Source organism: Nycticebus coucang, chromosome 6 (genome assembly GCF_027406575.1).
Source record: "Nycticebus coucang isolate mNycCou1 chromosome 6, mNycCou1.pri, whole genome shotgun sequence".
NCBI lineage: Eukaryota > Metazoa > Chordata > Mammalia > Primates > Lorisidae > Nycticebus > Nycticebus coucang.
The window spans coordinates 77,348,364-77,365,159 of record NC_069785.1 but is presented as its reverse complement, the minus strand read 5'-3'; the positions used below and the strand labels follow the sequence as shown (position 1 = coordinate 77,365,159).

The 16,796-nt window shown below is 53.8% G+C and overlaps 1 protein-coding gene across 3 annotated transcripts; it reads right to left on the bottom strand.

The window, feature by feature from the left end:
- Nucleotides 1-762: 762 nt before the first annotated feature.
- On the bottom strand, nt 763-16,554 carry CLK3 (CDC like kinase 3). 3 transcript variants are annotated; one of them, XM_053593020.1, is made up of 14 exons: nt 15,853-15,913; nt 13,155-13,219; nt 11,589-11,740; nt 10,696-10,954; nt 8,736-8,832; nt 8,391-8,457; nt 5,977-6,093; nt 4,743-4,909; nt 3,407-3,501; nt 3,182-3,311; nt 2,823-2,905; nt 2,259-2,338; nt 1,901-1,991; nt 763-1,257 (listed from the first exon to the last, which is right to left on the bottom strand). In XM_053593020.1, the coding sequence occupies exons 3-14, from the start codon at nt 11,738-11,740 to the stop codon at nt 1,081-1,083; spliced, it is 1,515 nt and encodes a 504-aa protein (XP_053448995.1). In that variant the 5' UTR covers nt 13,155-13,219; nt 15,853-15,913; the 3' UTR covers nt 763-1,080. The 3 variants fall into 3 exon arrangements, with proteins under 3 accessions (XP_053448995.1, XP_053448994.1, XP_053448993.1); XM_053593019.1 differs by lacking the exon at nt 13,155-13,219 and having other exon boundaries at nt 15,910-16,554; XM_053593018.1 differs by lacking the exon at nt 13,155-13,219 and having other exon boundaries at nt 15,853-16,488.
- Nucleotides 16,555-16,796: the final 242 nt, after the last annotated feature.

Here is a 16,796-nt window from a genome sequence, read left to right as displayed (position 1 = left end):
GAAGCAATCTTGGGGACAGGTATTGTAGTAGGCAACTGTTAAACAGGTTCTGGCTGCCTTGTAATGCAGTTTGGCCCCCTGGTTAGGCACAGTGGGAAATGAGAAGAACCTGGCCCAGGGAAGACTGTTGCATAAAGTTGTCATGACCCTGGGGGTAATCTTGTTGAGGGGCCACTGGAAGTTTGTACCCAAGTCTCTCCTCCACTTCTTTCCCCCCAGGTGGCAATAGGGCCTTCCCCAAAGATGTTAGAAATAAGCATGATTCCTCTACCTGCAGCTCTTTTCAGAGGCATCTGCCTATAGTGCCCAGTCCCCAAGGGGCCCCAGTCAGGTAACAAGCCTATCATATCTTATGCAGCTCTTGGGGAACCCAAACCAGCACGAAAATAAAGCTGAATGACTGAGTCCTATGCTGTGTGGTGAACTGCTTTTCAGGCTGATAAAGTCCTGCCTCCCCAGCTGTGGGAACCTGCCCCCATCACAGCATGCCCTCACTAGACCACAGTTGTTGGGTTGCAGGGCAGGGAAAACCAGACCTTGATTGGCTGCCTCCACTGGGCTGTTTCCCTTGGTTATTTGGGACTGGGAGATACAGGCAAAGTCTTGGGTGCCACCTAGGACAGGACTGCTCAGCAGCCTGCCACGTCAGTCCCACCTTGTGGCTAGACTGCTCTTCTGGGCTGAAAGATGTCCCTGCTTCTGGTCATTCCACTGACTAGCTCTTCTGGGCCTTGCCCAGTTCACACTTATCTCTCCACAAGCTGAACTGCTAAGAAAGACTTTATTATGAGGTCAGGGAAGGGAGAAGGCAAGGAGCCTGGAGACGGACACGCTGGTACCAGGGGTTACAAACAGTAAGAAACACTTTATTATAACTTTACAACATATAAATAGCTTGGGTCAAATCTGTGCTTTCTGGCAGCTGGGCACCAAGTCTCCTCCCCTGCAGGCTCCTGCCTTCCTTCACATTGCACTGTTCGTTGGGTGGCTCTGGCCCTGGGGCCGGTGGTAGGGGTTGGAGAAAAGGGGCTGGACAGCCCAGTCCCACTCTCCATCTCTTTGCAGGGTGGCCTGCACCTGTCATCTGCTTGGGTTGCGGCTGCTGTGGAAGGACCGCTCCTCAGGGGTCAGGCCAGCAAAGAAGGGATGCAGCAGTGCCTCGGCCAGTGTGATGCGCTGGGCAGGGTCAAATTCTAACATCTTCCTCATCAGGTCAAACAGCTGCACGTGCTCTGGAGTATCTTGGAGCATGTAACTCTGCTCAGGGACACAAGGTGCCTCAGTGTGATGGCAGGGTTGTGGGGAAGCCACAGCAGGTCCCTTTGCCTCTGGGACGCCTTGCTGGACTGGGTCAAGGAGGCAGTGATGCCTCCTTGGAGGACTATGCTTCACTCTCCTGGACAATGAGCAGCTCCTTTCCTTTCATGCCTGGGTTTAACATTTTGCTCGGAACTTGTCAGGCTACTAGGTGTCTTGCTGGGTTGGTACCTCTGCCCCACATACAAAGTCCTAACAGGTGGGTAGAGATCACCTCTGCAAAATTCACTTGCCTGAGCACCAGATGCAGCTGACAGAGGCTTCCTGGCCATGGCTAGGTCTTCCCTCCCCCTGACCTCAGTCCTGCCTATTTCTTCCCCAAATTGAGAAGAGGGTGGGACAAGAAGCAGCAGGGTCTCTGACATCTGGCTCTTCTGGTGTCCCCCAATTATATTCATAGCCACCCTGTGTGGAAGGGGTAGGGCCCCTCTGGAGCAGTTTGCAAGAAGCCCCACTGCCAGTACCCAGCAGTCTTGGGAGCCACCTCCTACTGAGCTGAACGAGGAGGCAGCCTTAAGCTGCCTGGCCTCTCTGCTGTATGCCCAGTGCCTGGGGTCTCCTTGGCATGAGTTGAGAAACTGACCTTCAGAGGTTTGCAGTTCTCCTTCACATACCGGCCATCAGAGCTATTTTCATCCCAAACCAGGCCGCCTTTGTAGAAATATTTCTGCTTCCTGAAAATTTAGTGGGGGAAGGGAGAGTCAGTTGTGGGAGTGATTGGAGGACAACCCTCTGGTGCAAGGGGAGGAAGAACAGCTCGGACAAGACCCAAGACAGCGGCAGTATATAGACTGGCAGCAAAGCCAGGGCTTACAGAGAAGGCAGTCAGGAGCACAGAGGAGCCCTGAGTGTCTGGCAAAGACTATTCAAATCCCAGTACCCTGCTAACACAGCCAAGAAGGGAAAGGCTCCAATGTCAGCCCTGAAAGAGAAGTCCTTACCTGGTACGGTGAATCATGTGTGATGGGATGGGCCCTAGGATCTTCTCCATCATTACCAAGTGCTCTCGGTTTTCATGGGTCTGTGAAAGATCAGGGACAGAGCAAGTAGGGGTCAGTTCCAGTCTCAGACCCCTCAGGGAGAATACAGAATAAGAGAGATGGGCAAGTGCTCTCTCTGCCCCAGGAGGTACAAACCAATGAAGAATAGTCCCAGCCTCTTTGACCTGGTGGCAGCTTGCCATCCTGTTATCTCAGGGCCAGGCTCACTCCTCAGCCCTTCAGGTAAACTTGGGCATGACTGTACACCTCTCTGTGGTTAGCTCCACTCTCTCCCCAGAATATGTTCCAGCCATCTCCATGCCTTCATTTGTGCTGTTGTACCCCTGCCAACAATGCTCACTCCTCCTAGCACGAGACTCCTCCCTGCATGCTCAGGCTACATAGACTGCTGCCTTCCCCTGAGCATATACAACATTTGAGAGCCATCCCTCTCCACAGCCATATGGGGCTTCCTACCCCAGAGTAGCAATACCCAGGTTAGGGAAGCAATGTGGGGTACTATACCTGGAACAGTGTGAAGCCCCGATAGTACTCGAAGAGAATGCAGCCAATACTCCAAACGTCGCAGGGCTGTGCCCAGCCCAGCTCTGAAAGCCAAGACAGGGAAAGGCTGTAAGGTCCAGTTCGTAGCTCCTAGCCTAGAGGTCATCAGGCAGCTGCCATACTGGCTAGCAGAATTTAGCACAAGGCCTCTCAGTAAGGCTGGCTGACAAGGCCAAGTCAACAACCTCAGTGTCCCATGACACTTGGTCTAAGATGTTTTGCCTGCCCTGGGTGGCAGACTGACAGGTATGCCACCCTTTCTGTTCATACCCTCCCCAAAACTTTCCCGTAACCAGCCCATGGGCTATACAGTCACTCACCAAGGATCACCTCAGGTGGGCGATAGTGACGAGTGGCCACAATGGTTGTGTGATGTTCATGGTCAAAGGTAGCACTACCGAAGTCAGCCACTCGGATACTGGTGTTCTTCACCGACTTCTCCTCGCAACTCTGAAGTGCAAGGCAGGCCAGTGAGGTCAGGAGTCTGTACCAGTAGGTAACCCACCCCCGTGAAAGCAGTACCTCACCCCCAACCCCACCAGTACCTTGTGCTCGTTGTAGAGGGTTTCAAACTCAGAATTCACAAACAGGATATTCTCTGGCTTTAAGTCTGTATGAGTCAGCTGGTTCTCGTGCAAGACTGGGGAACAGAGGAAGAGGAGGGAAGTAGGCACTGAGAACCTGTGCTCTCAGGCTCTTGTCAGCTCTAGGCCAGACCCCCTCCTCCAAAGCCAGCAATGATACTCCAACCTGAGTAGGGAGCTGGACCTCATCTTACTTCTCTGCTGGCTTCCCTCTTAAGGGGTCCCATTCTTGAGGCCTTATAAAGTTCTGATACTTCAGGAGAAGGGGGAAGACCTTTTCCATTCAAAAACTTCCCTCTTCCTCCTCTCCAGGCCTCTTCAACTGTCTCTCACCAAAGCTGCAGCAATAGCCTTTGGGGTAGTTATCTCTCCCCAGCACCAGCTATACAATTTGCAAGGCCCACAGCAAACTGAAAATGCGGTCCCATATTAAAAAAAATTACTAAGAATGTTAAGGTGGTGGGAAAAGCATTAAATCAAGCACAGGGTCCTATTTGACTGACTGCACAGGTCACACACCCAGGAACCTAGACCTGCCTCTCTTCTCACTAGCCCTGAGCAGCTCATCCTCCAGCCCATCCTACTAACAGTGACTTCCTGGTTCTTGTCACTTTCAAGCTCACAGCTACCATATGGCATTCTCACAATATATGGTCCACCACTTCCCAGTGTGAGCCCTCCCTCCACTAGAGCTGAGTCTCAGCATGCTCCAGGCTCTAGGCTTTCACTAAGTTGTCCTCCTTCCTTGAAATGCCCATCCCTGCTCCACCTGTCCAGATCCTGCACAGTCTGGCTCTAGGTCTATTGACCTCTCCATGGAGTCTTTCTGTACTGCTCCAACCATCACAGATCCTACAGCGTCGAGCACTGGTACAACCAAGTGTTCTCTTCAAGGCTAGTGAGCAGATGAGGAGTGATGGTGAGACAGAGGTCTCCATGCAGTGGGATCTGTCAGGTTAGGCTTCTGCCTTTTTATGCTATGCAAGATGTAGGGAGGCAGGGTCAGTAGCTGAGCCAATTCTAGAGCAGCCTTCCTTTTTTCTTCCTGAGTGCCTTGGGCACAGGCAAGCCTTTGGAAGTCTCTGGAGGGGATTCTACCCTTTCCATCCTCACACTGAGATTCCTATCTGAAGATAGAAAGCCACCTGAAGACAGAAGGCCTTTCAGTCAAAGGGGCTCTGGTATCTCTCAGGCCCAGCAGAATGGTTAACAACGTGCTAGAGCCAATGGAGAGCAAGGTTACCAGATGACTGTGGGGTGTGGCTGCCCCATGCTCCAGGTGAAGGTAGACACTTACATCTAAGGGCATGGCAGAGCTGGTAGGCCATGTGCCGCACATGTGGTAGGGGGTAAGGCTGGAAGTTATTCTCCTTCAGGAACTCAAAGGTGTTCTTGCCCAGAAGCTCAAAGGCGATGCACATGTGACCGTGGAAGTTGAACCAGTCAGACATCAAGACACACAGGCTGAGGGAGAAGGATGGATGGGGCTCAGGCTCTGTGCTAGGGGTCTGTCTCACCCCCTTCTCAGGTGAAGCCAGTACCCACTCTCTCCTAGGCCACTGGGTCATACACTGGGACACACACATGAAGAAAGAGAATCAGAGAAAGCACACATCTCCCAGGGCCGGGCGCAACGGCTCACGCCTATAATCCTAGCACTCTGGGAGGCCAAGGTGGGTGGACTGCCTGAGCTCACAGGTTCAAGACCAGCCAGAGCAAGAGAGAGAAGCCACCTCTAAATATAGCCGGGTGTTGTGGTAAGTGCGTGTAGTCCCAGCTACTCGGGAGGCTGAGGCAAGAGAATCAATCGCTTGAGCCCAAGAGTTTGAGGTTGCTGTGAGCTATGATGCTACGGCACTCTACTGAGGGCGACAAAGTGAGACTCTTGTCTCAAAAAAAAAAAAAAAAAAAAAGGCAAAGAACACATCTCCCCACCAGCCATCACCCAGATGAGCTCTAGGAAGGAATGAACTTCCTGTATAGAAGTGGAGCAGGGGACAGGGTTCTGGTCTGAGCTCCCCCGATTTATGACACGGGTAGGAGTTGCTAAGAAAGAGATGGAATAGTGCCAGAACATGCCACAGGACTAGTGTTGCTTTTTTCAACTCACACTACTGAGCTTCATGAGGGTCTGTGCTGGATTCATCTATCTGCCCAGGCTCAGCACAGTCCTTAGAAGAAAGGGCTCAGTGTACTGGCCAATGGAAGGCCCTCCTTTGCATGCCTCCCACTATGTGAGAGCCCTGCAGGGCACCATGTGCCCACCACAACCCAGAGAGGTCCCCACTTCACAAATGTAGGGCTGGGAGGCCCCGCTCAGAACATAGCGCCAGGTGGGGTACAGCCTAAAAGTCCAAAGGCTCCTTTCAGCAAGGCATCCTTGCCAGAGCCCCCTGGCTCTGAGTGTGGGGAGACGGCACAGTGCCAAGCAGGTGATGGGAACTGCTAAGCCACTGGGGGGTCCAAGCAGTTAGAGCTGGGGTACACTCTTTCCACTGAAAGCTTCCCTCCCATTCCTTGCAGACACTCACAACTTATTCTCTTTGTCCTTCTCCTTGATTTTTTTGAGAACATTGATTTCTAGCCGGGCAGCCTCCCGGTACTTGCCCACGTTGCGGATGATCTTCAGGGCAACCTGAGACTTCCCTCTGGTACCCAGGAAGGAAGCAGAGGGTCTTGTCAGCAGCTGCCCAGCCCTTCTCCCACCCTCCGCCCCAAACCAGCAACTCCCACCAAACACTGCTCTGGAAATGGCATGTACTGGAAAAAGGAAATACTTGATGCCCAGCCTGCCCCATGCAAAACCAGACCTTTTTCCACCCAACAGCAAGCCCCCTGGCATTTGTGAATTAATGCTCTTTGGCCTCTGTGCCAGCCATAGGCTTTTGTGGTCTCAGCCACTGCCAGCTCCCAGGAGTGTGCACAGAGCAGCCGAGACTAATCCTGATCACCAGCGCCAGCCCAAGAGGTCACATAGTTACCTAACCTTTAGGCCAGTCAGTCCCTACCACAGCCATGCTACTCCACCCAGGATCCTTCCACCTGAGTTTCCTGAGCATGTCCTCTGCAAGTCTGAGCAAACAGCTTCCCCTAAAGTGGGGGTTCCAGGATGAAGTGAAGGTCTGGTGAGAGGTAAGAGTGCCAGCAATGGGCTTCTCTCACTGTGAAGTCCAGGGCCACTTTCTTTACCACACCCCTCTCTAGGCCCACCTACCCGCCACTGCATCTATCAGTGACCTCAGAGTGCCAGGAACCCTTAAGTGTCCAAAGAGGATTTTAACAGTCCTGCACTGTATTTCATATCCCCAACTGCATCCCAGTGGGCCATTTGCAGGACATGTGCAAAAAAGGAAACCTGCCGCAAAGGCTCAGCTACCAGCAGGGACAGCTAGAGTTCAGATGCTCAGTGGGGAAGTGGAATGTGGCAGCCCTGGCCCACAAAGCTATGTCCTCTGAGACCACAGGGAGGCTGGACTTGGTGCCTCAGGAAAAAGCCTCATGGGCCCCAGAACAAAGGCATCTTCGAGAGAGTAGTCTTCCTATCCCTTTTTCCCAGATTCTCAGAGCAGGAAAAGACCTCAAAGGAAAAGCTTCATACTCCAGCCTCCTACAGAAGAGGTTCCCTCCATGGCACTCCAATCCCAACACGGGGAACTTGCCACTTCCAAAGGCAGACCCTTGGTATGGCTTTGAGAATAAAGCCCTTCCTTTTAGTGAGGTGAACTCTGCATAACAACCCTCACTGGCCTTGACTCCATTTGAGTTCCTTAGAAGTTCCCTGGACCCTGTGCCTGCCCCCTACTGACTTCAGAGGCTCATTTTCCCTCTAGCTACTCAAGAGTGGCTTGAATCACAGCTCTCATCTGCCATATCTTCACCTGGTCACTATCCAATCTATACATGTCCTCCACCCACTGGTACCAGCCCTAACCTCTTAGGCCATACTGGGTCCATGGGGTATTCAAATGGGAACTGGGAGCAAAGGGAAGCTTCCTCTCAATCACTGCTGCTGCCTTATCTTGTGGCCACATGGATGGCTGGACGCCTGGGTGTGACTGTCCTCTCTGATCACCATTCTAATGTGGGAGCACTACAGTACATTGGTACCTAGCTCCACCAACAAGTGCATCCAGGCACAGGTTTATTCATCTCTAAAATCAGGGCCACACATGGGTGGTACCTGGCTCAAATGAGAACACTAGCACTTTATAAAGTGCCAAACCAGTTATAGGGCCACTAAGGCAGGGAGGAAGTTGGCTCCCAGAAGGTGGTTTCCCCCCACCCAGAGCTACAGGAGGAAGCAAAGGTTCCAGTCTGAGGAATGGTAAGGGTACAAAATGTTGCATTGTTAGGCCGAGAAGGGAGCAGGGTGGCCCCAGCATCAGGACACACACAGGCATACCCCCCACTCTTCCTAGGCACACTCAGCAGGGACCACACGCTACCCTACACTGGAGAGGCAGTGGCCTGCTTGGTGAGAAAACCCAAGGTCTTGTTTCTCTCAACTGGGACCCTCATGGCCTCTCATGCAGACCCTCAGAGGATGAGAGCTCTTGCTTGGGCTAGGCTTAGCAACACTCCCAACCCCTTGCCAAGCCAAGAACCTAAAAGAGATCGCAAGTGACTCCCAGCACAGGGAGCCAGGGCCCTAGCCCTGTTCCAATATCTACCACCACAGCCTTGAGAAGTGAAGAAACTAGGGCAGAGCCACTCAACTTATCATCAGTTCTTGAGCAGGGATGCCACATGCCTGGCAAAACCCCAAGATTTTCTCCTTATTTTCAGTGGGTCAGCAAACCCCCAACATGTACAGGTCAGAACCCTACTTTGGTGCCATCCTTCAAAAAGGAAAAAGTTAAGGTCTGACAGCCACCACCCTCAAGAACCGCAGGCTAACTCATCCCAGGAAGATCACATCCAGAGCCAGTACTGTCCCAGCCCTCACCTGGCATGGTCCAAGCACTCTACCACCTTGCCAAAGGTGCCTTCGCCCAGGTTCCCCACGATCTCATCTAGGAGAGAAAAGAAGTTGGGCATAAAAGTCTGGAGGGCAGGGGGTCGGCAGCTCCTGCAAGTTCACAGCATTCAAATTCTCAAAAACAAAAAAGGTTTCTCTCTCACTGCTACACTCTTAAAAACAGAAGTTGCTAGTGTCTGTGTCATTCAGGCAAATTATTGGTGGCCCCACTAAGGCACCACGAGCACTAGAGGCCCCTCCAGGCAGGAGAGATCTTGTCTAACAAGGGGGGTAGAAAGTAGAGAGGTAAAGTTTTACGAAAGGTGGCTGTACATCGCTCTTGGAGCCAATCGCCGATCCGGCACACCAGGTGGCCCTCCTTGTCATCTTCCACACTCCGGCTGCTGCGCTTACTGCTCTGTTGGCTTCTCTGCATGCACCGCCCCCCGAAACGCCATCCGACCAATCGCATGGTAGGCGGTTCCGATTGACAGATTGAGGTGTCAGTCAAAGGCAGAGGTGGAGACGGTGAGGAGCCGGTGGGTTGGTTGGTTGGATTTTCCAGATCCCAGCATTTCATAAGGCACACAGCATATATAACGATAGGGATATTGCAAGGGACACGTCAAGACACAAACTGACTTCAAAAACAGAAAAGTAAAAACAGCTACAGGTATGTAAAGAAAACTCGGACATTATCTATGAGAGAAGTGCCGCAAACGCTCAGAAAGATGACCAGCCTCTGCTGCTGAGGGGCCGGGTGGTGAGGAGAGCCACAGCCTTGACTCCCTCCTCCAAGTCTCCCCCTCCCGGACCCTCCCATAGTGGCTTAGGCCAGAGCTGAAGATGCAGTGAGAATGGCGCAAGAAGGCAGCTGGCCCAGCCTGGGTCCGACCATCCAGACTGGTCAGAAAGCTACTCTGGCTTCAGCTGCAGAATGCCCGGCTGTGCTCGCCTGCCTCTGCTGACCCACGCAGCCTTGCACATGCCTGACAGCTGCCACTCAGAGCCAACTGCTACCTGCCCCTGACGGCATCCTTGGCCAGACTTAACCATCACTACCAGAAACGGCCTTCTGTCAGCAGCCTTCCTGACACTAGCCTCTAGTAGGAAAGGAGCCTGAGATCCTCTGGGCTGGTTGACCTCCAGGCCTTCTACCACAATGGCCCACACAGGCCTCATGCCAGCTCCTGCCCTTGCCTTGGCACCTGTGCTGTTCACAATCCAGGCCTATCCCAAGCCTCACGACGACAGAGGGCACCAAAAAGAGAAGAAGCAGAGCCAGACTTGCAGTGCCGTCCTGTGGTAATGTGTGGCAGTGTGCTGAGAGGCCACCAGGCCATGCTGGACAGGCCCCCACAGAGTCAACCCTCAATCCATGGCCACTCAAAGAAGTCACAGAAGACAGCTGGGCAGAGAAGATGCCTGGGCCCTCCATGGCTCTGCAGGGACCTCATGGCCAGTAGGAGGAAGGAAGGGAGGCAGGGAAGAGGGAAGAAGAGAAGAGCGCACGTCACCTCAGAATTATACCATTGATTTGCCTTACTCAGGGGACCAAGTGCAGGTGGGCTCCTGGTCTCAGCAGAGACCTGCAACCCTCTACACTGGAAACACTGGCAAGGCCTCACTCCACAAGGCCGGGTGGCCGGGGGGTATGGGCCTTTCTGCCATTTCTTCACGCATCCATTAAAAAGGAAGCTGCCCCTCCTCACTGTAATTGTCCCTCACATAAAGAGGCTGGGCTGGAGGTCAGAAGGGAAGCTCCCAGTGTGAGCTAACTGATAGGTAAATCCTTCCCCACTGTGGGATACAAAAGCCTCCTGGCCTTTGGGAAGGGATGTGGAGATGAGTCTGCAGAGGTGGGTGCTGTCCACACCAATCAGAGCACACAGCTACACACAGGAGCAGTCTCTGGGTGGGAAGGCTCATGCCATTTAGCTGCAGACCACATATCAGCAACACTACTACGATCCCCAAGAAGTGTCCCTGGCCACTTGCACCATGTGGCCTGTGTCTGAAGCAGTGTGTAGACATAGATAGGCTGGGGGGGGCAGCCAGCGACGGAGCCAGAGCCCCTAAAGCTGCCCCTTCTGGCAAGGGGCTGGAAGACAAAGTAGCTGGAACCCCCTGCTGAGTCCTACACCTGGACCAGACGACACATACACACACACATGCACACACACCAGCGCATGTGCGCAAGGCTGGCAGTACTCACCCAGACCAGCCAGCCTGAGAAGGCTAGAAAGAGATGAGGCTGGTAAGCCCCAGCCAGCACACTCTGGCCACCACTCACCGAGGAGGCGCTGCTACAAGACCTGGTGCGGCGTTTGTGGCAGTGGTGGGCATGCTTGCGGGTCCGATATGGCCCCCTCTCTCGTGACCGCCGACGATGACGAGAACGGGAAGATCCATAGCAGTCCTCTCCAAAGGATGGGCTCCGCTCTTCACACCGGTAGGTGTCACTGTCATGGCGGTAAGTATCACTGTCGCGGCGGTAAGTATCACTGTCACGGCGCTCCCGGTATCTCCTCTGGTAGGGCAGGCGGTCATGACTGCCAAAAAGGAGTTGGGGACACTCGTCAGTCGGCATCTGATAGAGGTCTGTGGTAGGACCCCTGAAAAGGACTCACAAGGAGTGCCTGATGAAGAATCATTCAGACTGGTGGCAGGTGGGCAGGAGAGGGCAATGTGCAAAGGTACAGGGGTCGTTCACCAGAGACATGGCTCATGATGGCATCCTTCCAGTGCCACGGAAGAAAAGGCACAGGGCGGGGGGTGTGGGGGGATGTTGTAAGCACAGAGGAGTTCACTGTGGCCTGCTGTGACTATAACTTTGGCCTGCAGGCTGAAATAGGACCAAGGAACAACCTTTCTAGGGTAAGGTTATGTTCCTAATCTTCACTGAGGAAATTTCAAAAGGCTAGCAGGGGAGATGCTGGCCTAGAAAACAGGGGCATATATAGGGAAAAGGAGAGGAAAGGACACTCCAGGACAGAGAAAGAAAAGGCAGCATAGACAGTGGCTACTGCTGAGGCCAGGGCATCCAGGTGAGATTAGGGGAGGAGCCCCAAGAGAACAGGACAAGGATCCAGAGCAACTGGGCAGTGGCAGAGTCATCTCAAGGAGTCTATCTGGCTAGCCCCCCTGAGGGAAGGAGCCTTTCTTTCCTACCTAGTTCCCTCTCACCTTCTGGACCGAGACCTCCGGGGGGGAGGCTCCCTTCGGGATGGGTATCGTAGTCTCCCTTCATGTTCCCGACTGTAAGATCTCCTCCTCTTCCATCGGTAGCTCAGGTACGGGTCTGGCTCAGGGGAGCGGTATCGCTTACAGTGATGCATCTAGGGCACGAGAAACAGAAAGTCCTGCTAAATACACAGCCAGCCACCTCCAGCCACGAGGCTGCGTGGGGCAGCCCACTTGCTACTGAAGAAGAGGCCCATTGTTCTGTTTGGGGGCAACCCCCCCAGGGGTTTATGAAGTGAAGAAGAACTCTGAGGTCACACTGGTCAAACAGTAGACAATGGGTAACACCCTTCTCTGCCAGTGAACAAACAAACAGCAGCCTCCCAGGAAAACACCACTGGCCTAGTTGCCTGAGCACTCAGGGAAATGGGTGAGCCAGGGCCCAGGTGGTGAGGCAGGGACTCAAAGTGGAGATCATGGGCACTGTCTCCCTAAAGATAGGGAGAAAAGGGAGCTTCCTATGTTCTATTCTCTTCTGCCTTGGAGGGTTCCATGAAGTAAATGCTCTGTAAAACCAGAGGCCAAAGGGCTGCTGGCATGGAACCAACACATGGGAGCGAGGGGTCAGAGCCCTCGAGTTTGAGAAGTTGAAAGTCGCCTGGTTGAGGCCCTGAATGGGACTCCACTGAAGGGAGTAAGGACCGGAAGTCAGTATGAGGAGCCACAACGGAAATGCAAAGACCAGCCCTTGGAGGAAGAGCTGCACATAAATATTCCCTGTCCACCTGAAGGTCTACCCAAGTAAATGTGGGCGGGGCTCTGTCTAGGACTTGCTAGTTAGTACTTGGTCTCACCAGTCCAGTTAGGACTTCAAAGTCCTCAGAATACCCAAGTTTCTTGTCCAAGGGTCACTGAGCACCCTTCTGACCACCTGCAGTACTAGGCCAGGTGCCTCACCTTTATCCAATCGTACTATTACTGTCCCTTCTTCTAGCTCCCCTGCTTCAGTACCTTCTCCTATGCCCATCTCAGAACTAGCCTGGCAGCCCAAAAGAGCCCCCCATTCACTATGCCTGTTCAGTGGGGACTTAGAGCCACCACAGGAAATTGCCAGACTGGACCTGTCACTAGCTGAGAAAATTAGCTATGTGAAGAAAGCTCCCTGCTCCACCTACAACCAAAGTCCTGACACTGCCTCTGTGGAAAGGCTGGGCCAGAGACCACCCCCACACCTTCCCAACCTTTCACTCGGCTATAGCTGCTCTCCAGTCACACTCAGGCCTGGGCTTGGCTAAACAAACATTTTTCTGTTTGTTTTTGAGACACAGTTTCAAGCTGTCACCTGGGTAGAGTGCCCTGGCATCATAGCTCACAGCAATCTCCAACTCTTGGGCTCAAGAGATGTTCTTGCCTCAGTTTTTCTATTTTTAGTAGAGACGGGTCTCACTTTTGCTTAGGCTAGTCTCGAACTCATGAACTCAAGCAATCCACCCGCCTCGGCCTCCCAGAGTACTAGGATGACAGGCGTGAGCCACCATGCCCAGCCTACCAAGCCCACTTTGGACAAACCTCATTAAGGCTCCCCCATCTTATCAGCCGGGTCTGTCAGCTGAAAAACAGCACAGAATGGATCCCTGTGAAGGAACAGGACAGTGAGGCATACCCCACCAAACCCCCAGGCACTTCTCCATGATTAGAATAAGTCATGCCCTCATCTCCTCACTAGCTACCACCCTGTCAGCCTATGAAGTCCTTGGAGATAAACACTAAAAATCACAACACCTCCCCAAGAGCTCATATTTGTTGTTTTGATGATCAGCTGACTTAATGTTTCACTATTTTCCTGCAATTACCCTGGGTCAGGTGCCCAAGCTATGGCCTATCTCACATCTCACTAATTGACCCAGAAGACGCTCCACTGTCCAGCACATACACTCTCCCATAGGCAAATGTGGTCCTGCCCATCCTCACTGAACAGACAAAGCATCAGAGGTGGAGGACGTGGTCTAGCCCACACCAGGTAAAGTCCTGGGACCTAGAAGATCCATGTGAGTTGAAAGAGCAAAGCTTCAGAGTCAGAGAAATGTCAATCTGAATCACGGCAATGCCACTTCTAGCTGTGTGCCTTTGGGCAGGTTATTAAACTACTCTTGACCTTCCATTTCCTCCTGCAATAAGAGACTAATAATCTCTTACAAGGCTCTAAAGGATTAAATATGTCTCTCCAGTAAATCAAATGCCTGGCACAGGTTTATGCCCACAGAAATACAAAAGGCAGTTTTCCATTAACATTAAAAAGTTCCAGCTTGGCGCCTGTGGCTCAAGTGGCTAAGGTACCAGCCACATACACCTAAGCTGACGGGTTCAAATCCAGCCAGGGCTGCCAAACAACAATGACGGCTGCAACCAAAAAATAGCCAGGCATTGCGGCGGGTGTCTATAGTCCAAGCTACTTGGGAGGCAGGAGAATTGCTTGAGCTTGGGAGTTGAAGGTTGCTGTGAGCTGTGATGCCAGAGCCTCTACCCAGGGTGACAGCTTGAAACTCTGTCTCAAAAACAAACAAACAAACAGAAAAATGTAAAAACAAACAAAAAAAAAGTTCCAGGTTAATACCTCAAAGCTGTGTGAACAGCCTTAAGGACATTTTTTTTTTTTTTTTGAAACGGAGCCTCAAGCTGTTGCCCTGGGTAGATCACAGTAGCATCACAGCTTACAGCAACCTCCAACTCCCCGGAGAATCAAGCGATTCTCCTGCCTCCGCCTCCCAAGTAGCTGGGACTACAGGCACCAGCCACAACGCCTGGCTATTTTTTGGTTGCAGCCGTCTTTGTTGTTTGGAGGGCCTGGGCTGGATTCAAACCTGTCAGCTCAGGTGTATGTGGCTGGCGCCTTAGCTGCTTGAGCCACAGGCGCCAAGCCTGCCTTAAGGACATTTTATAAATCGCTTCCAATGAGCCTGGGAAAAGAGAGCTCTGGGAGAAAACCCTAAACTAAATTGAAGTGCTGCCACTTACTGGCCTCATGGGTTATCAAGTCTGGAAAACCGAGATAACCTCTCCCAGCCTGGCAAAGGACATGACAAGTATGAGAGCTATAGAGTACCACATGCAAGGCAATAAGAAGATCATCCCTCCTTTAACACATTCTCAGCAGGTAAAATGTTGGAAATACTAGATGTCCTTCCAGCCAAGGCTCTAGAGCCCACTTCTCCTCAACTGTCTGATTCTCTGAAACCTCGGCAGCCAGCTTGTTTAAAGTTAAGAGCCACAATTAGGCTTTGGGAGGCTCTGCTCTGCACAATGAAGAAAAAGGCAATGTGAAAGAAACCACGGCAAGGTGCCAACTTTTCTTTGAGCACAGGCCTTGCCGTCTTCTCATTTGCTGTTCCTGGCCAGAGAACTGGGCTGACAAGAAGAGCAGCCAGCCAGGTCAGCGGCTGCCCTCCTGGATTCCAGCCACCTCAGCGCCCCATGGTTATTTTTGGCTGGCAGTGACCCACCAATGCAACCTCAATCCTACCACCTCTTAAGGCGCCACCACCAACGGGTGAAACACTCCTCCTTTTCAAGGGCATGGAGGAGGGAAGCTGGAAGGCGACCAACTCCGCCTCGATGGGGGCCTGGCTCAGATGATTCCCACCGAAGCTCCACACCAGCGCACCCACACCCGGAACTAAAGCACAGAGACTCCAGGGCTGAAGAAAGGAGCAGCCTGGTCATCTGTACTGTCAGTTTGGCCCGGCCCATACCCCGGGCTGGAGAGGCTCCATCATCACAATGAAACAAGCAGGGGGCCTGCGACCATTGCCGCCCCGGGTACCAGGGATCTGAGTCCCATCCCCCGTAACCGCCATCAGTGGCACTGAGGGGAGACCTGAGGGCAGGGAGAAGGCCAGCCGAGGCCAGAATCAAACTCCAGCTCGCGCGGGGTGGAAGAGCCTGCAGACTCGAGCCGAGGGTAGGGAAGAATCTGAAGGCCCTTTCTGGCTATCCCACTTCAGATCCCAACCCCAATCAGCAGGTAGGCGCAGGGCCGAAACTGGGCCCTTTACCGCGCCTCAGAGGCCGCTTGGGCCCCGCCTTCAACATCGCGGGAGCAAGAGGTCGGGGTCTGCAGTGACCGCCGTCCGAGGGAGAAGTGGCGGGTCAGGGGTGAGAGGTCGGGGCCGCAGCCTGAGGTATGCCGAAGAGTAGAAAGAAAGTAAGCAGGCTAAGACCGAACCGGGAGCCTGGGGACAGCACCATGGCGCCCGCCCCGCCAACTCACCCCCAGCCGCCGCCGCCGCCGCCGCCGCCGCCGTCGCGGGTCCCGGCCCTCACTCACCGTCTCCCAGGCTCCGGCGGCTGCTAGGCCCCACTCCCCACTCCGAGCGCCTCTTCCGCTTCCGGCTCCGGCCTCCGCCCGTGACGGCCCCGCCCCCTCGCGTGACGCAGCCGTAGCCAGCCCTGGCTCGGACAGCCTCGGGGGCCTGGCCGCTCTAGCCGGCGACTCGAAGGCTCTAGAGCGCCCGTCCTCTCCACTCCGGTCGGTTCGGCGGCTGTGTACACTAGTTCCGAGATAGTCGAGCGGACGTCCCCGGTGCGGCCAGCCCCTTGCCGTGTCGCGACGCACGTAGGATCCCGGACCGGGCAGGTGCGCGTCTCGGCCCAGCTGGGCACTTGGAGCCGGACGGTGGAGCCCCCACACAGCCGTGGGGCTCGGCCAGCTCTGCCGCCCAGACTTAGCCATGTCCGCTAACTCCTTCCTGCGCGCGGAGAGGGCGGGCATTGTTCCCTGGGGGCCTGACGGCGCTAGAGACTGTAGAGGTCGTCAGTGCTCTGGAGCTCGGGAAGACAGGAGCGACTTAGCTTGAGCGAAAGAAACAATCGACGCGTTATTCGTTTGGTGTGTGCGGGTTTTTTGAAAGCCGTGGAGACGCCCGAGCTCGCCTATGCAATGCAGGGCAGTTTCTGGGAAGACACCCGCAGCCGGATCTGGGGGAAGAGGCGATCCCCTTTTCCTCCAGCACCTTTGGCGTGACTTATTACCGGCCAGCATCGTTTCTCAGTTAAGAAACCCCAGCCAAGCGAAAGCCCCGTACCCTGCTGGCCTTTTCTCTGAATCACTTGACGAACCCCTTTTGCGGAGGCCTCGAGCGTTGGGGTCACCAAAACCTGTTGTCCCCCGTTTGGTCGGGGCGGACTGGGCTCACTTTCATAAGAGAAAACCAA

Excerpts from the sequence above, each read along its gene's own strand:
- CLK3 (XM_053593018.1), bottom strand. The coding sequence starts at position 16,353 with ATGCCCGCCCTCTCCGCGCGCAGGAAGGAGTTAGCGGACATGGCTAAG. Across the intron at positions 8,458-8,735 it reads CGATTGGCTCCAAGAGCGAT|ATGAGATCGTGGGGAACCTG; the intron begins GTACAGCCACCT and ends TTTCTCTCCTAG. Across the intron at positions 4,910-5,976 it reads AAGGACAAAGAGAATAAGTT|CCTGTGTGTCTTGATGTCTG; the intron begins GTGAGTGTCTGC and ends CTTCTCCCTCAG.